This window comes from Chiroxiphia lanceolata, chromosome Z (assembly GCF_009829145.1).
Source record: "Chiroxiphia lanceolata isolate bChiLan1 chromosome Z, bChiLan1.pri, whole genome shotgun sequence".
NCBI classification, from domain to species: domain Eukaryota; kingdom Metazoa; phylum Chordata; class Aves; order Passeriformes; family Pipridae; genus Chiroxiphia; species Chiroxiphia lanceolata.
In genome coordinates this window covers 55,963,779-55,984,481 of record NC_045671.1, presented here as the reverse complement: position 1 = coordinate 55,984,481, position 20,703 = coordinate 55,963,779, and the positions used below count along the sequence as shown (strand labels likewise).

Sequence of the window (20,703 nt, the reverse complement as noted above, 5' to 3'; positions counted from 1 at the left end):
TAACAATAACCACTTTTCTTCCTTTGACCAACATAAGAATTAGCGTGTCAGTAAATTCTTTATACCTTGAAAGAACAAGATTTCAGAGTCCTTAAAATCAGACTGCAGGAAAGTAAGCCGGAAGTCTTTACTCAAAACTGATGTGTCAGTAAATCCAGGAAAAAACTTACAGACATTTCATACTTGGTTGAGAAACAGGAATTACATGTCTAAATCTGAACTGAGAAAAGATAATGTAATGCATTTGTACTCAACCAGTATTAATGTGCTATTAGTGTTGGTTTTGCTCAGTGATGTACAAATGGTTGCTCTTCATCAGTAATTTGGTATTTTGGAGGCAGTTCTCACACTGGCTTTCACTTAGGCCCAGAACTCCAAGTCTTCATGTCAAAACAATACTGATGCTTGTTATACTCAAACCAAAAGATTTCCTTCCTTTGCCAATAGTCCATTTGAGGTAGATTTTGACATTATAGCTTTGAGAGAAGTACAGTCACGGAAAATACTGTCTTCGATGTCTGAACAAAGATGAATCAAATGTTTTTAAAATGCACTGAAAGATCTGAAAGAAGATTTAGTAATTCTTACTCATTCCAATTTCCAGTTTTAAAGCTCAATAAATCTCTGCAAATATCTTCCTTCAACACTATCTGAAGCCTTGATAATTTCAATTCTGGATCATGTCCAAGAGATATTACAGACCAATACTTTGCTATGACCCTCAACTGAAAAGAGCCTGGGATGTGTTCCTTTCCTTTATTGCAATAAAATCTCCAAAATAGCTACAAGACTCACTCTACAGACTATGTTTTACCAGAACACATAAGCAAAGCTTGAACACCTTCAGCATGCATGTACCTGTCTAGGCTCCCACATCAACCTGGTGTATTTAGTTCTGTATAGGCTACATGCCTTCTTCCTCCCAGGGCCTGTTTTTCTTTCTGCCACCTCTAAGGTACAGCATTGGATCTAGTCCCTGATGCAGGCAGATATCCCTACTTCCCCAGGCATCATCCAGATTGTGGCAGTCCTTGTTTTTCCTCTTGTTCCCTGACACTTCTGGGTCACCAGGACTTTATACAAACTAAGCGGGGACAGCTTCTCTAAGGGGAAGACTAAACTTCCCCTCTCCAGGTCCACTGAGGCCGAGAAAGCAGTAACCAGAATAAAAACCTTCTTTTCTGCAAGAACTAACAGAAAACTCCTAAATACTTCTCTCTTTCACAGTTGGTCAATTTTCTCTCCTTATTCGGGACCACTTAAGTGACAATGCTTTCTCTAACAAGGTACAAGTTATGTCCTTGCTACATAATAATGTACAACCCCAAAGCTTCCCATTACATAAAGAAAATCTCTCTAAACTAAATGTTTATTTCTCAGTGGTCCTTGACAAGATAACAACTGTACTTCTTATCAGGAGGCTTTTGACAATACAAATTCAGTATAGCTAGTAAAAAAAGAAAAGGCAACCATTGCTAAAGAAATCATAAATCTCTTCAGCCATCTGCAAACAAGGAAAAACACTAAATAATTTTTACAGAATTCTTGCAATCTTAGGCTTTTTCTTTCCTTTCAACATTATTTTATCATTTTCAAATACTAAAGCTAGTATTAAAATCTGTTTCTTTTGTTATCCCACACTTGGCTTTGATCTTGACCAACTTTGCACCAAGGTTGACACTTATGGGTTAGTTTGAAATACTAGATGTAGTTATATAACTGGTTCATTTCCATAGTTAACTCTGGTTTACTTTGTTTCCCCTGTTTTCTTCCCACTCTTCCAGTCTTTAACGTCTTTCTCTCACTTTGCTTAATGTTTTCCTTGTATATATACTTTTGTCATCTTTTCCAGTGTTCCTCCTTTCTTCCTCATAGTTTTCCAACTCCCAAATTCCATTCTTGGGAATATCTATTTCTCTGTCCTCTCTTTCCTTTTTCCTGCACCCCATTTCTTCCTACTCTGTCTTTGACTTCTTTTGACTTCTGTGCCTGCTGATTTGTCCAATGCCTTCTGCACTCCAGAATGGTCCAGGTCCTGCTCCGGGATTTATCAGTCACTGCCTATACTTACAAATGTAACTTAAACCCCTCTCTCACATCATATAACGCCTTAGGATGTCCTGTATTCACAAATGAAAGTCTACAACTCACTTCAGACTTGAATTCCAGAACGTAAGCTCTGGAAACTCAGAGAAAAGGCTCTAGAGCAGTGTCCTAGCACAAGCCATATTGTCCCACAGGACCAGTAGAGAAGCCATAACTTTTGTACCACGAAGAAAGGGACTTTCCTAACTGTCCTAACTACAAAACACTGCTAATGTTTGCAGGTAGAGAGAATGGTGGGGATGTGCTCACTTGCAGACCCACACCAGTCTATGCAGCATGAGATGAACGAGCTGGCAAGCTGTTGTTGAATAGGCAGATTGAGGATGTGATGTCTGTAGGTGGGAGCATTGTATCTCCAGAAGATACGGCTCATTTGCCGGTGGCTTAAGACAAGACGTGATTTTGGCAGATAATATTCTGCTGTGCAACAGTGACTCATTTCTTCTTTCCATCAGGGTAATAGTGTTACCATACCAGAGGGGTAGAATACCATTTGGCATTTCAGTTAAGAACCATGATAAGTGTGGGTTTTGTCTTCAGTGCCCTTTCCTCACACACAGGCTGTTAAAGACCTTACCTTCTAAATCTATTAACTCTCAGCTTAGACAATGTGTGCAAACATCACAGTATTCTAGAGGTGATAGCACAATCCCTAACAAAGCAACAAAAAGGCACAAAATGACCCTCCAAAAGCAAAAAAACTAGAAATCTGGCACAGGAGGACCTAAACACCAGGTATTCAAAACATACATTTTGGTTATACTTACAGCTACTGTCACGAGCAAACAAACCTAACAAGGAAACTGGCTGGCTGGGTATCAACCATCACTGTTATAGGCATGAGGAAGAAAAAAGTCTTGTTCAGGGAATCCCTTAAGGAAAAAAAAAAGGCAAGCCTAATGTCAAAGTTTTTTACTTCCTCTCACCTTCTATTAGCCCAGAGCCCAGAGCTGTATACTGTGCCCATTATCAAGGTGCAGCAATGAAGTTGCCTGTCAACAAATGCCAACAAACAAGAATTAAGACAACTTTTACCCTTCTCATGCTGCTCATGAATCATCCCGAAACAATGAAAGAAAATATGGCCTTTAATTACTGTACTTCATTTTTTCCTGTTCAAAGTAAAAACATTGGTAAAAACAGCACGAGGAAGGATCAACATAGAGCTTTCTGAAATCTGACTGCAAGACTATTTAGTGTTGTTACCCACTCTGAGATTTCCCTCCTCAGTTATACACCACACTACTTAGATTCATTAGTGCGCATGCAGTTCTAAGAAGATATATTTATTCTCAGTGCCAAGAGTAAACCCTGAAATCAGAGACACTGTTGATTATTTCAAAGGAAAAAAACCCATCAAACTGAAAAATAACAAAAATAATGAAATGAAGTTACAACAGCCCAAAATAAACCAATTAATTTTTACATTTTGAATTTATTTTGACAAATCTGCAGCAAGCATCATCAATTGTGTGAATAACATTTAAAAAGAATAGCGATTTTAGATATTTTATTAGCGGTGTATTTTCTTACAGCTTCTATATTTCTTTTATGTCTAAAAAATAGATTTTACTCCTGGTGCCTCACTAGTATGCAAATTTCTATCAGAATTAAGTAACCCATAGAAAAGGATGGAAGAAAAAATTAAATTTCTGAAGCATATAGTATTCTGTTTTGGTTTGGGTTTGCTGGTTTTTGTTTTGTTTTGTTTTTTCCACTGCAGGTAAAGCCATTTTTCACAATTGCTCAGCAAACAAGAGAAAGTCCATTAGAATCTTCAGACTGTTAACAAAGACTCTTGGCTAACAGTACTGGTCTAAAAAGTAGATAAGCCATATAATTTTACAAGAAGCAACCCACTGAATCCTTCAGCAAACACAGCTTGGCAATCTATCTTCAATTCAAAATAATGAGGTGGCAGGAGTGTGATGGAGAAATAAGTCTTCAAAAACATCACGTAAGGGAATCCAGCTGTGCTTGTATAGTTTCCAGCTATTTAAAGGAACAAAAAGAGAGGAAAAAAACTCCACTCATAAAATGTTGTTTAGAAACATGCAAACAGAAATAAAACCACATTCCAGTATCTTCAACTACGCATACCAAATCTATTTGCATAGCAATATAAAAACTCTGTACTCATGAATATTTGTTTTTACATGAAGCTATTACAATTCATTGCTGCAGTTTAAATATTCAAATTTTAAAAGAAACAGTTGTCTAAATACTGCCTCTTTTACATGCACAGCTGTTTTGCTGTGAATTTCCAATGCATAATAACAAGGTAAAAAAATAATAGAGTTCATTTTGACTGGATTACGAGCCTGGCATTTCAACTGAAGATGTAACACAAAGATGCTGTTTCCAGAGAGATCCCCATTGTTAATCATCAGCTACTCCTCCTGATCTAACTGCAAGGTATGCTTACAACAACCCAAGCCCTGTCTATTCCAAATCTGAATGCGCAGGCTCTTTTCGAAAATGCTTTATGTGATCAAACAAATCCAACAGCCTTAATTTAAGATGGATCCATTTTTTTCTAGTTTTATTAGATTTAATTCATACAGGCAACACTTCCTGCTGAGCAGCATAAGGTGTTTACAAAGAAACTATAGTATTGTAAAATCTACAGACCTTGTTATAGAACTCAAACAGCTCCTGATGGCTAAATTCTACAAACACTTTCTTCAGGTTCTGTAATGAAAAAAGAAGGAAGGAATAAGCATATTTTTTCATTTTTTTTGCATTAATTCCAGTAAATCAGAGTATGAGATTAAGCTACATGAATGATGTTTGCAAGTTAGCTTTCCATTCAATATGATGTCCCTCATACATGTATATTCCATTTCAGTGAAGAATTCAAGTCTCTCGGTACATCCTGTGAAGAATAGTAATAAAGTAATCTGTGAAAAGGATTTAGTTACCTTACTTTTAAGTCAAACAAAAATGAAATATTACATTTGTGTTTCTTAGTAGTCCATCTAAGACTTGGTAAATACCATTACACAGTGACAAAGTTAGTAGTGTATTTGATTGAACTGGCACAGCTATTAATGTACTGCACCAGCACAGAGCTGATACTTCTATTCATTAATCTAACAGTTCCCATCCGAGCATGCTGATACTGTTTAGGCATCTCTGCACAGATTCAGCCCAGGTTAACAATTAAGACAACAGCTTCAAAGCAGTGCTTAAACACTAAAAAAACTCACAAAATAACACAACTGATGAATATGTGGATAAAACAGATGTGGTAATAATCCTCTGCACGCATATGCTGATGTTTGTGGAGATGGAGGTTAAATTATAACTTCCGTCCTGCTTAACTTGCTGGTAGTAACAGGAAGTTTAATGCCTGCTACCTTCAATCACAGTGCAGATGTATCCAGACAGTTTCTAGCTTTATTCCTTGTACTTCACTTTGTGACTTTATTCCTTTAAAAATAAATTTCTATTTCCGCACATTCTCTTTGTTGTTGCTAGACTTTTCAAGGCTTGGAGGCATTCCTGAACATAACAGCTGCACTTCCATGAACGCTAACAAGGCTCTGGGAAAGCTGAGTCTGTGGACACCCCTACTCACAAAATACTACCAGCTGAAATAATGTACACACACTACTTTGGCTTAACTGGTACCAACTTCACATACCACTCAGGTCAGTGCAAAAACGCTTGTTTATCAATTCAGCTTAAATGAGCAAGGATACTTTCACATACAGACAAGGCCAGTTTCTGTATACTCATAGCAATGCAAGTCTCAAGTTATGCCAAACAATGTCACTGAATTTGGCGCACCAAATGCACAAGACCCACAGAAGCCCTGGGAACACAGTATAGGTACTGCCTGGTGTCTGCTCCTCAAAAGGAGCTGTAAGAGACACAGGAAAGGGATAAAATGACTGGGGCCAGCCTGTCTGGTGCAATTCCTCCTTCTTGCTCTGCAGAAAGAAGGATCCCTTCCAACAATTTCGGGAAGGGTACAAAAGCCTAGAAAAGCACCAGTGATTTGCATGAGAGACCAATCTTTTCCCTCTGGGAAGGAACAATGCAATTCTGTGAATCGCACGGTGAATACAAAATAAAACTACCAGGACAGCAGTTCTCTTTGCCATGACTCCAGCTGGTCCTCCCTCCAAAGAGCATAATGCCGTGACAGGGAAGTAAAAGCATTTTTAAAGGCTTTCTAACAGCTAAGAAACAAAAAGAAAGCAAACAAGGGGTTTCTTCAGGAAAGAAAGTGGGTAGAGGAAAGAAGGAAGATACACTAATAGCAAAGGGATCTACCATTTCAGCCAGGATGTTTGTTTGGCATTTGCCTTTCTAGAAGGGGTTTGGTGCTTGAATGGAAGGAAGCAAAACTGCAGAGAGTCGGTTCAGAACAAAAGGCAGATATACATCTTAAAAGCTTATCAGTCACAATTAATCGGGTCATCTCTTGCATGCTTTCTGGTAGAAGAGTCTGCTGGATTTTGATCTGACAGTTTAGCAACGCCTCCAGAGAGGGGCAGAGGAAGACCTCTGACTACCAGATATTTCTCTGAGCTCTTTGTTTCATTCAAGACAGGCATCTTCTGGTACTACTTTTGATCAGGAAGCACAATCAACTTCTCTCGCTCTCTCACACACACAAAAGAAATCGAAAAGCTTGTCGGTCATATTTTCTTCTAACTACATTGATTACTGTTAGTTAAAAGATAGGGTATGCAAACAAAAAAAAGTGTGGGCATTTAAATTCAGATTCTTTGTGCTAAAAAAAAAATCACTATGTTTTATGAATAGGATGAGATCTCTTTTCCCATTATTATTTAATAATTGTAGTCTGATAACTAAGACAAAATCTGTGTTGTATTCCGGCAGGCAAATGTCTGTGGAGAGCTAAAAGAAAGCATGACATGCCAGGCTATGTTTCTAACCCGGGGTGGGAAGGGAAGTATCAATGGGAGAGAGGATATAAGAATCTTGTACAAAATCTGTTGGCTATCTGCACTTAATCATCTGCTAAAACACAATTGGTTTTATGTGGAAAAACCTGGTACACCTACTATGTCAATTCAGCAGACAGCAGTGTCACAAAAAAAACCCCATGCAGAAGTGTGGCATCAATTAAAAATGTTATATTTAAAATATTACATTTCTCACTAGCATGAGTCCCTTAAGCAATGTGACAAATTATCATTGGTATGTGATCAGAAGTCCTATATAGACTAGAAAAACATCATAACTAGCTCCCTACAAGAAAAAGCTATGTCTCAGCAGGGTGACAGCCCCCCATTTTCAGCTGAGATATCCATTATTCAATTACTTGCTTTATTCTGTGTGAACATAAACAACTGTAATTAAAACTGTGTGCCGCAGGACTAGGTTACCATCCAGTTCTTTAATTACTCAGTAAAATAGTCTTAAAAACTACTGTATAGATAGAATATTGCTAAAGACTTCCAAGCAGGCAAATTCCTAATTTACTTGATGGAATCTTACTCAGATAAGTATACAAAATTACAAACCCCAATAATATTTCAACTGCAACCAAAACATAGGATAGAAAAAAAATCACTTTCAGCTTACTTACTTAATTAAATGTCACTGTATGCAGACAGAGTCTCGACCTATTTATGAAAAATGCAGCTAAGCTGACTTCTTTTATCTGCACATACAGGTTTTCAGATGTTGCCTCTGACCTAGTATGCGCTTCTCAGACATAAATAAGAAAACAGCAATTTGCTCCATGTCTAACTTCTTTCTTCTTTTTATCAAGTGTATCATTCTCTTTTCCTTTTTCCTGATAAATTTCTTCCCATTCTTCACCTTCACACTACTCTTTCTCTCATTTCTGGCATCTCATTTTCTCTTTGCTGTCATCATCTTCATGTGAAAGAAAACCAGATCGAGTAACCAGAAAACTAAACTGAATTCATTCCCACTGTCACACTCTGTAACTCCAATGCTTTTGCTAATTACATCCCAAATTCTGTCACTGTGGCAATGTAAATCCTAGCTCCTACTTTTAAGAGTTTTAGCCTTGAGGATGACAGCTTCATAGTGTCAGAGAAACACAGCTGAAGCTGTTATTCTTATGAAAACAAAGAAATCTCTAAAGTACCAAATGTCCATTCTTTGGGCTGCTTTGAAAACACGGAGACAGGTTTTTTGTCTAATACAATACCCGTGAACAGTGGCAGGGACTGCACTGGAGCGATACGCTCAGTGAGCACAGCTAAAGAGTATGTGCAACATCTTCAGCTAAATAAAGCTGCTGTTCAGTTCAATGTGTTCATCTTCTGTAAAACATGACAAAGCATTGCATTCACTACTGGAAAGGTCTGTGTGAATTGCAGGTGTCATCCAAGACAAATCTTTACATCACTCTGAATCGATTGCAAGGAATACGGTAATAAGTTTTCTGAAATGTATGGTTTAACATATTTGGCCATCACATGGATCACTAGTGAATGCATTTTAAGTATTAACATTAAATTTTAGTGCCATTTTGCCTTTATACATCTAGATGAAATCTGATTTCATCCCACCTCTTCTCTCACCCCAGGGCTGTATCAATTTACAATTTACAGCCTCCTGAGAGCTGTGAAATTCTAATAAGTTTAACTGATTAGGGTTCTTTTCTCCCCTTAACTATCTTCTCACTTGCTGTTTGGTATCATTTTAAAAACATAACATCTTCATCAGTCTCTAAAACGAAATTTCCTTTGGGATGTGGGAGGGGGGTAGCGAAGAGCAGGGAGAAATGAAAGGAAAATGAAGATAAAACCTTTGTGTTCCCAGTCAATATTAATATGCTATCCTATCAAAAATAGCCATTCTGAATGTACGGTTAATTCTACAAAATAGCCACAGTCATTTAATATACACTTAGCTTACAACCACCAACAAACAATTAGGCAAATTGCTAGCTGAACATGATCATCAGCATAAAATGATCAAGATGCAAGTATACAAGCTGCATAAGAGTCTCCAATTTCCCATTGCCTCAGCTAACTATTTCAAATATGAATATCTTCTTGCTGCAAAATGTTTCTGTGGAAACAAAAAATGTCTCCTCAAAATATTTCAGAAAGCAGGGGCAAATTCCTGGATATAAACAAAGGATTCAGTATTGCTTTTGGGGCTTTGTTTGCTTATTTTTGTTTTGTTTTATTTTGTGGTGGGGATATTTGTTTGTTTGTTGGTTGTTTCTCCTTTTTTTTTTAATACAATGCTCTAGATGTTTCTATTTTCACATACTACTGCAAAAAGCTTCATTACTAATGACGGAGTTTTGCAACCTTGCATACTACACAGCTGTATTCCACCATTTAACTCCCCCAATCGAAGCATAAGGATAAAGCAATGCCCTAGAAGTTATAAATAAAAGGTAAACTTCTGGGTTTAAAGCTAACTTGAATATGAAAAACTGATATCGCTCTAATAGTTTTCAACTGCAAAGCTGTAACTACTTCAATGATGTTGCAAAATAAATGCCAAGTATCCTGAAGCAAACAGGTGGAGGGACAGGGTGGCTTGTATATCTAAATATCTATTGATAATGATAATGTTCTATGACTGAGGACATGTAAAAAATCACAGTATATTCAGAGAAGTTTGTTAATAATAACTAAGTGAAGTAACACATATCCCAATCTTCATATTGTAATATAACCTTGAATACTATCTTGAGACACATCTCAATTAGGTTTGAGAAAATATTTTCACATTGCCTATCTATTCTCCAATTTGTTGCTATTAGATATCCTTAAAATCTTGGATACAATGGGATGATGTGAATAATTAATCTAATCAATTTACGGACAAATTAAGATATATTCATAAATAGATCCCCCTGTAGATTCTTAGTAGTCTACATTTCCTTCTGGAACTACCAGTTTCTGTGCTATATCAATTCAGACTTCCTTTAAATTTCCTTAGACCCTGGAGAACCGTGCATTCCCTTAGGACTTACAACTCTTTTTCCTTTTGTATCTTACAGAACTTATCAGAAAGTTTGAGGTGCTTGGTCAGTAAATGAACTGTAAGAGGAGCATATGCATTAAAAGAGACCAGTATCTCATAAAAGCACACCTGTTCCTTAACTCTCTGCAACTAAGAGACAGCAGTTAAAATTTCTTCATATTCTTACAGCTGTTCATGGATGTAATTGAGCTCAGGGATTCAGCAAAACACAGAGACTTTAATACAGACTTATATATTCCTAATTAAACTTCTTTCACATCATCAAAAAAGTGAGCTTCAAATTTCATTCTTTTTCCAAACTTATTTCTATTTGCAATACCAAATAATTACTTTTGTAGAGAAAAAAAATCATGTCTTATGACTGAATTACACGGTTTTCAAGTGTCAGTGTGCAACTGTTATAAAAGAAAATATCTTTCATTCTAATTCCCTCTTTTCCTGTTGATACATTAACATTTAGTTTGTATATATACTGCTGTATACCTTTAAAAGTTGAATTTCTTTTTCATATAAGCTTAAGAATTTCAAATTCCCTGTGGATTTAGGGAGATAAAAATCTGCAGCATACTAAGGATGTCTTTCACTCCCCTTGCAATCTACTTGTAAGTTCCCTAACCAAAGCTCTGTGTTAATTTCTGAGATCTAATCAATGTGTTACTGGAAATTGATGGTTTGGAGATACATACAGATAATTTTTAATCTCGCTCTAGCAGATACAGGATTATTTAAGCATGTTTTCATGGAAAGTGGTGAGAATGAATTTATTGCCCAGTCTCGTAGTAAGCCGACAGACTCTGCAGGCATTTCAAGACCTACAGAAGACCTGACATACTTCCAAACAGCAACATGAACTGTCAGTCATTACCATTTTCATTCCTCCTGTTCCCCTCTGCTCTCATGAAAATATCCATTACTGCCTGGCTGAACTGGTGCAAAACTACAGACAAGAAATAGGATGTAACTACTAAGAAGACCACGTAGGCTGGGAACACGACATAGCATTAGAGGCAGACAGGTCCCTTTCTTCATAGCAGGTAAGAAAAATGCTTTTAAAACTGAGAGAATTATCTGGGAAAAAAATAAAACTACAGTTTGCACCTCAGTACACCTAGTCAGAGTAAATATCATTTTGCTAAACAAAAGAGAGACAGAAAGGCAGGGGTTTTTTTCCCAACAGCTGTATGCAGGTAAATGGTTCCTTTGCCTTCAGTGTCTAGGAATTTACATTCCTATTAATAACATCATTAGGTTGGTTGGCCTTTTAATGATACTTTTGCATTGAAAACCTCTCAAAACCAGAAATCTAGAGATGACAGTTGTCATAAAGATTATGTTAAATACACTTTTAAAAAAACACCAGTGGACAAACATGCTTTCTGGAGAAATGGGTGGTAAATGTGTATCAGTGCATGCCTGTCACAAGATATATTTAAAAGCCTGTCTTTTGTATTGATACTTCCCTGTATGTTGCATGTACAGAAAATGGTTCAGAGAAGATCTATTGAAAGGCTTCTAAGCCTATTCTGTATTTTGTATATACCTTCACATGCCCTTCCCTTCTTTGAAGACAACGATATACACAGCACAAGTTCATTATTGATTCCTTGCTAGACTCCATATGGATTCAGTCATTAACAGCATAAAGCACCTATCCACACAAATGTGTCATTGTATTTTTGGTATTCAATAGCAAAACATGCAGGTATAATTTCCAAATACAGTATAACCAAGAAAAAGCATTTAAAAATTGTAAGTTTCATTCACTAATAGGCTGCCACACAATCACTAAGAATGATTAATCAAACGAAAATAAAATTTTCATGTTTCACCTCTCACCTAGTTTTGCAAATTCTACTGTACTCCCAATACTGTAGAAAGCTCTCTGAAAAAGTAACCTCATTAAAAATTTTTAACAAATACACTCTTTCTTCCTATTAAATTTCCTGGTATCAAGTTTGAAAAAAAGTCTGTGGGAAAGCATATACACCGTATTTATTGCATATTGCTTATCCAGTATATTGTCTGTAACTATCAGAATACAAGTTTGTTCTTTACAACTATACCAGAACTATACTGTGACGACTAATTTTATTCCTCAGAAGAAATTAAATTCTTGTCTTTCACATTTTGGTACACCTTATTTGGCACAGAACTTAGGATATTTCAAAAATTAAGTTCAGGAACACTGCAAAGGAAACTAGGGAGTTGCAATTCTGTTTCATTTCTTTCTACTGGGGCTAGCATGTGAGTTCACACTTCCATTCTAAAGATAGCTCACATCAAGACTGCCACAGTAGTCTTACATTCACCTTGAATGATAAGGAATTCACTTTTGTTCTTATGCCTGTACTCATAGATAATGTCTGCTGAAGAAACAGCCGAGCAAGTAAGTATGCTGGTACCAGAAATGCTTTCAAGCTTTTCAGACTTCACGTGTTCAGCAGATTTGGTCACAGCTACATTCATTTTTATGAAGTACACGTGAAAAAGATGTCACATAGTTACAGCTGTGAAACAGTTTCATTCTTGCACTCAGAAAGTAATCAAATTCTAGGAAACTAACAGAACTGAATATAAATAGTAAGTGCAACATTAGCCTAGTATTGGCATCCAAAATTTAAGATTATGGGCTTAAATGGCAAACATTGCAACTTGGGTGTGTGTCTTAGAACAGGGAAGCTCAGCCTATAGCACTGAAAGCAGACTGAGATGTATTTGTGCCTCAACACACAATGGTCAAAACCTCCTCTAGTAACACCAGGCTCAGAGTGTTTTAGAGAGCTCCTCACAGTTTGCTTGCAATTGATATAATTAACATGGAGTTGCAAATCCTTTATGTTCAAATCAGTTACACATCTTATGTTGGGTCTGAAATAAGCTGGATTCAGAGGAAGCTTAAACTGTGATCCAAATTGCTCAGGAAGCCACCCCTTTGGTCTCATCTAAAAGCCAGATAAAACCTCCTTTGTCTGAAGAAGAAACCTGGGTTGTTGTCATCTGCATCCACATTTAGAGCTACAGATCTGACAGGAATTTTGTATGGTGTAGTCAAGCAGATGAGTAATATTTTAAGAAGGATTTATTTCTCCACTTAAGGATGGAGGAAGCTGGCATCTTTTTGCATTATTAGTTTCTGAGCCTACCTGCTCAGTTCAATAAGATACTGCAATAACCCATTGTTTTACCACAAAAGGCCTTTCTTCACCACTGGAATATCTGAAAATATCTATTGTTTCCACTGAGGTACAAAAAAAGAGGCTGGAAAAAAGATGCCAGCAGTGAGAGGAAAGATCTAAGGAAGTGCAGATCCACATGAAATACACGTAACTGATGTGAAAACACCCTTTCAAAAAATCTGCTTAAATATTTACCAAATGTCAAGATTAGATAATATGTAAATTAGTTCTTTTTGCTTCAGATGGGTCACTCAGAGTATCATCAATTTGGACTTTGTTAGGCAGACAAGCATAGATAAAACGTTGTTGTTTTTTTTTTTCTGTGCTAAAAGGGTGTTAGTGGCTGTCAGTAAGTATATCTCTGATCTCCACTGGGCAAATAATTCCAGCAGCTAGCAACTGGGGTCTTGCACACAAATCTCAGCTCCTGAAAGACTGGAAAGCCACTCCGGAAGGAGGGATGTTAACTAGCAGTCTAGTCCCAGGCAGGATCAAAGACAGAGCTCTTAGAGAATAAGGTTGTTTGTAAAGTAATGTATATTTTATTCTTTTTATTTATTTATTATTAGGAAGTGACCTAGTATTTTTACTGTACTCTAACAGCTGGAATATATCTACAGTTTTTGCTAAAATGCTCACATTTTACAAATAAGTGGTGGTATCCCTTCCTGGCCTAAGGCAACCCAGCAAAGCCTTGAACCAGGGCAACCTGTTTGGATCAAGGAAACACCGATGTTGGAGTGTGAACAAAATTACATTGTATCACCACCCTGACACAAGTAAACATCAGCATTTCTCAGGCAACATGGCACAGTGCAAAACTGGAGGAGGTCATTAAAAACAAAGTTTCACAAATGAGACAAAAAAGCTTTTCCTTTTTACAAAGATTAAATAAAGATTGTGCGGTCTTTTCTCATAACACCACAAAATTAAGAGGAATGTGGAAAAAACCACTTATTATGACACAGTCAACACTTATTATGACACAACTCTTATTCTGTCACACTGGTGAGTGACAGAATTATCAGTTGAACACACACTAAAGGGAGATGCCATTAGATTCCAGGCATGAGAAAAGTTTTGTGTCTGTTGAAGAAAGTAATTCCAAAACCCTGCACAGAAGAATGAATTACTCAAATTGCAAACCAGTTGTTTTAATGAGAACAAATAGTTTACTGTGCTTGGGACCATTATTTTAAAAGGATTAAAGCACTATTGGGTAAGAGAATCAACTCGGTTTGGATTGTTTTGCCTATCTTGGAGATAAACAGATTGACTTGTTTGCAACCATAAACTAGCTAGAATTCTATGGTCAGGCAAAGGCAGTATGGGAACAGAGGCTGTCAAAGAATATGTAGATTTGATAGGTGGCAATCCAGCTCTCAAACTGATAAACACAGTACTCGGGTGTGCTGGTTTAAAGGTAAACCAGCAGGGGAAATGAACTCAACTCAAAAGAGAGATTATAAATCAGAATAACAATTTAATAAAATAATACAGTAAGTATGATTATACAGACAAACAGTTGGTTTTAACCCACAAAGCCCAAATGTATAACCCAGCACCCTGGGGCATGAACAGAGTGGTGTTCTTTGGGCCCCCTGAGTCCAAAGTAAAGGGAAAAGGGAAAACCTGTTGGTGAGAGTGCTGTTGTAGTCTGGTCAAGAGTGGTGATTGCAGTCCAGTCAAGAGTGATGGTTGCACTCTGGTTGAAAAGTGGTGGTTGCAGTCCAGACAAGACTGGTGATCTGCAGTTCGGTGTGAGAGTGGTGATCTGCAGTCCTCCTCTGGATCCCACGAGGGGTTAAAAAAGTCCCAAGACTCCAAGAGTATATATTCTCCAGTTCAGGCAGGAATGCTCAGAACTTCCCTCAGGGCGGGGAGTTCCTGGAGGACAAAAACACCCTTCTACCTCTCGCAGGCCTCTTAGCACCTAGTTTGCAGACTGATGAGTCAGGTTGCTCTGGGCAGAGGGTGCAAATAGTCTATTGACAACAGTTTCTGGAAAATGGCATGGAAGGCTATAGAATACACAGTTTTGGGTTACACCCATCCAGTGATGAACTGGGCCCAGCTGTTCTAACTAGGACATTGGGTTTTTGTGGCATTGATTGTGCTAAAGCTGAAGACTAGATATTAAAATCTAGTATGCTAGAACCCAGCCTTAGAGGAAGGACCAACTGAATAAACTGCATCTCTGTGTCAGTAAGAACTTTAATAAATATTCAAATTGAGTTTTTGTATTTGAACTAAAAGTTTCTCCACTAGTTGTTCATATTTTCTGTGTGCTGAAAATATTGAAATGTGAAAATAAACACATGGGAGGTCAAAAGCTGCAAGCCATTCAATACCTATCCTTAGTACAACAATGAATGAAGATCCAGAACGCTGGAAATCCAGAAAGACTTTCCATTCCTATTTGTTTTGGGAATAAAAAGTTTCCCTTCTGGAACACACCCTTCCATATTCATACATGCAAGACAAGAGACTTCTCTTAAAACATATTACATCATAAGAGGAAGAGAGCATTTACCTTCACTAACAAAACCACAGCCATCAGCCACAGTGCAGTGATTCTCCTCTACTCAGCACTCACGAGGCTTCATCTGAGAGACTGCATCCAGTCCTCCATAACCCCAGTACAGAACAGTTGTTCAGAAACTGAGGGGAGTTCAGCATCATCTGGATAGGTATCATCTGCATGCATCATATGTGAAGAGACACTAGAAGTTGGTTTGCTTAGTTTGGAACAGGGTTGAGAATGGGGTATCTAACTGCAGTCCTATATGTAATAATTTTAGAAATTAAAATGTATCTTTCTGACAGGTGTTTTTAGTTTATCTTATTAAATACTATAGATCTTATCTCTTTAGGGAGTTCACCTTATAACAAAGAATAATGTTTGCCAACAAATAATAACAATCTCTTTGCTGAAGAATTGACAAGGAATACAGTTTCAATCCATCCATGTGCATTCAATTTCTCCAAATGATTCTCACAGGGAGTTGACCCATGTGAAATTCCTAGAAGTTGGCCACACCTTTTAGATGGCCACTCTTCTTTACTCTTAGAAGACCTAGATCTGGATGCACAAGTAATTTCAATAGCTACTGACTGAAGAGCAGTGAGAGTAGCCAGAAAGATGATCTAGATAACTTGCTAGCAGGCCAGTAAAGTTCACAAGTGACAAGGCTATTGAATGGTCAGTCTTGGGATCTGAAGACTTGCTGGCATCTTGTTTATCAACATGAGTTTAAAAGTGCTGCAACTGGAGTTTCATTAAATACTTTTAAACAATGCTAATGCCAGCACAAATTTCAATAGCTCTGACACTTTAAAAAGAATATAAAACATCCATAAAGATCAAGTATAGAACTGAATACCCAAAGGGTCAGGAGATCTTGGATAAAAAATTGCCACTTATCAGTCAGTTACACCTCCAGACACCATCATTCAGAGCATCATGCAGCCATAGGGCTCTTGGTGCAGAACCATAGTGCTATTGTCAGATAATACAAGGCGCTAGATTAGCTTCAGCAGTTAAAATATGTTTAATAGAAAGTCAATACATTAATTTTGCATTAGTGGTTGCATAGCCCATTCTCTCAGAATCTAAGACAGCATAAAAACACAAGGCTGGCATAAACTCTGCATTAGTTGCATATATGTTAAATAATGTGCCTGAATGGCTATCATGTACCCAATATTACAATTAATCTGTGAGCAATCCAGTAGTGCAGAGACATAGTATTAATGATTGCAAAATTGTGCCTCTACTCCATGGCATAAACTTAATTGTGAAACCATGGCATTAGACTTAATTTATTTCACAGTCAGGTACTGACTGGTTGTGAATTGAACTGAAAATGCTATTTACAGGCCAGTATGCAGCAATATTTCCAAGCAAACAAGAGACTGAAGAGGTGAAAATAAATATCAAAATGGGGCTGTAAATTACCTTGCTGAAAAGCCCTTACCCCAAAACTGCCTGAAATATTTCACTACTCTGAAGCCATAACAAAAGGAATCTCATGTGGCATTATTCACAGGATAATAATAACAATGGTTACTAGAAAATCCTGTATTTTCTGCACTACTCTTTTATACAGCATGGCATCATCTCTAGAATATTGTATTTTCCTGTATAATAATTTTACTAACACTATTTTATGGAAACCAAGAAACACTAAACACTGACAGAGATTTACATTCAAAAACTACGTGAGCTAACATTTTAAGGCAATTAACTTTAGTTACTTCATAAAATCTCAGCACCTCACTGCTTCTAGAAAAAGCTCCAAAATTTTTTCTAATTGAATGACAACAGTTGAAAGTACAAAATAATGCAAGAATTTTAAAACAAAATATTACTTTGTCCCAAATCCTGTCTTCCAACCTGACTATGGTGGTTTAAATATGTAATGGCTTCATAGCCAAGAAAATGTGTGAAATGAATTGTGACTGGGGATTGCAAAGAAAGTAATTAGTTCATGCAGATCAATCTAGAAATCATCATAGACCTTAGATAGATCTTAGGATCAAGAGCCAGCAACAGTGGCTGCTGTCCAGCCCTGACATCACTCTGTACTCTTAGAGCCAGAAGGAAAAGACAGTCCTTCTTTCACCATCCCTGTAATTCCCAATTAGATGATACCTGCACTTTGATAACAGTCTGTCTCTGTATTTCTAAACTACCATGTTGGCAGCTGTGCAAAATGAGGTAGGGAGTCTCAGTCACAACCCACAGCAAGCAAAAAAAAAGCAATTGAAGTTCACATGTTTTATTGATCTGAACACTTAATCAGGGAGAAATAAAATACTCACTGTGCTGGGTTTAGCTGGGGTAGTTAATTTTCTTCACAGTGGCTGGTATGGGGCTGTGTTTTGGACTGGTGCTGAATATAGGGTTGATAATACAGGAAGAGGTGTTTTTGTTATTGTTGAGCAGTGCTTATACAGAGACAAGGCCTTTTCTGCTTTTCATACTGCCAGGCTGGCGAGGAAACTGGGGGTGCACGGGAGGTTGGGAGGAGACACAGCCGGGACAGGTGACTCAAAATGACCAAAGGGACATTCCAGACCATATGACACTGTGTTCAGTATATAAAGTGGGGGGAAGAAAGAGGAAGGGGGGACGTTTAGAGTGATGGCATTTGTCTTTCCAAGTCACTGTTATGTGTGATGGGGCTCTGCTCTGCTGGAGAGGCTGAACACCTGCCTGCTTGCGGGAAGTAGTGAACTAATTTGTTTTGCTTTGTGTGTGTAGCCTTTCCTTTCCCTATTAAAATGTCTTTATCTCAACCTATAAGTTTTCTGGCTTTCACCCTTCTGATTCTCTCTCCAATTCTGCTGGTGGGGGACTGAGTGAGTGGCTGCATGGGGCTTGGTGTTGGCTGAGGTGAAACCACGACTCTCATACAAAGAAGAAGCCAAGATAGTACAGGAAGTAAACACTGTTCTTCCATAGGAGTGTTTGAAGAGCTGGGCATGAAAAGAAGGGTAGCTTTCTTATGTATTAGAAAATAACAATGTATAATACAGGAATGGTGGAACAGAGACCAACCATTCTTACAGCAAGAAATGTTTGTTGCTTTTTTTACTGAAAGGGACTGACAATGGCAGATACCATTATCCGATTTTTTTCTACCAGTGAAAAGGAATGCTGATGGACTAAGGTGATAGACCAGCATAAAGTCCATATATCAAAAAAATATACCTACCATCAGCTTATTCCTATTGAATAAGGATTTGACTGGAGTGCTTCACTAGTACCATAGAGAAATTTTTTTTAATGATATTTTAAAAAAAAGTTAAGTAGAAACGTTAGGTTTCGCAGTGACAAAAACTTTCTGCTCCATCAGTGTAATAAATTTATTTAATGCTTTCAACTAAGTAAACAAATTTTAAGAATCTCTCATTCACTTAATGTTAGGGTCTCAAAGTATGCCCAGTATTTTTGCCATTATACCTACTTTTCAGTGAACTGCTGTGAATGTTTTATTATTTGAGGGTTTTTTGTAGCTGCTCTTCAGTGAACTTGTTATCTGGGCTTTTTAATCTTCTTTTTTTTTGGGTCCCCAATCAGGAAGCCTATCCATGTTCTATCAGAAATGGTTCCTTCTGTACTACTGTTATCTAGTATCAAAGGAAAAGAAGTTGTCCTAAAAACTGTGGATAAATATATGCAGAATTCATGATTGAAATTCTTGTATTCTGTTCTTTAAAACATTTCTTTAAATTTAAGCTTTTTTGAATAACAAGGAGGAAAAGGGTATCTGAAATAAGTAAACTAATTTTAGAGATAATTTTAAACAAAAATTAAATGTGCTCATGGTACTCCACACTTTATGTAAATGCTCAACATGAAATAATTTTATTATGGTTAAGATATATTTCAGTGGACAAAATAAAGGGAATGGAACAGGGCAAAAGTGCGAGATTTTAGTGCATGTACTGAATCAAGACTACACCAGTGTAGACTAAAAGATCTACAATGGTAAATGCAACCGTATAAAAATGCATGTATATGAGTTTTCCAGCATCCCTGGGAATTTACAGCAATATACTACATTTGTTCGCAGGTTTGTGTGTCATCTACAGCCCAGCATGAGATTAGACTGGCTATACAGCCTAATGCTTTCTTGATAAGTTTACCTAGCCATGGCTCTGATGTTCAGTTCTCCCTTTCACAGAAAGATGAAATGACTTGCAAATGCTTCTGCTGACTTCATTTTCCTCTTGATCCTCAAAAGTAACAGCTGAAGTTTTTTAAGTGGCACTTCTAAAAAGCTTGGGAGACTGTAAGAGTGGTAACTTGTCTCATACACATTTTCCTACTGGCAGTTTACATTTTTTATTGGGAGTAAAGTGCAAATTTGTACAAATGAGTGGTAAATTCAGTTTCCTCATGTTGTAGTGAACAGCCATAACAGCTTGACTCTTCAGATATTTCTATTTATTTTCAGTCCAGGCTTGGACATGTTTTGCATGAGAGATGGTTTGAATTTCTATACTACCTAGGTTCTACTTTCACACTCCAATAGAAATGTTAAATCACAAATTTTCTTGTGGCCCTTTATATAATTCTTAAAAAAAGCCCTATGCCTACAATATGAGAAAATTTCTATAAAAAATTAAGACTGAAACCTCATTTGCAAATTACTTGCTCTTCAAAAAATCCAATTAATTAAGAAGCAGGTTTTAGGCAAATCCATCTGTCCATTCCAAAAGACAATTAATATCCTTGCCCAGAACATTAAATCTTACAAGGCCAAAGAAGTATAGACACTTAATTCAATACTGTACCATCTTGCTAGAGGGAAAATGTAGAATAGCTCTTTTGTAAACTCTATTAAAAATGTATGAGATATTTTTTATTTTGTAAAATTTAATTTTTTAATCCATAACCCGTAAATGTCACACAGACTAAAAACCAACATGCATTCTAAGCAAAGTAGAT

General features: G+C 37.1%; 1 protein-coding gene across 1 annotated transcript in view; it reads right to left on the bottom strand.

The window, feature by feature from the left end:
• Positions 1–3,400: 3,400 nt before the first annotated feature.
• The window catches only part of COMMD10 (COMM domain containing 10), a 108,179-nt gene continuing 90,876 nt past the window's right edge, over positions 3,401–20,703 (bottom strand). Inside the window, exons 6-7 of the mRNA XM_032676109.1 lie at positions 4,738–4,797; positions 3,401–4,098 (exon numbers count right to left, since the gene is read on the bottom strand). Coding sequence (XP_032532000.1) covers positions 4,060–4,098; positions 4,738–4,797 — 99 coding nt within the window. The 3' untranslated portion in view covers positions 3,401–4,059. The remainder of the gene's footprint in view (positions 4,099–4,737; positions 4,798–20,703) is intronic.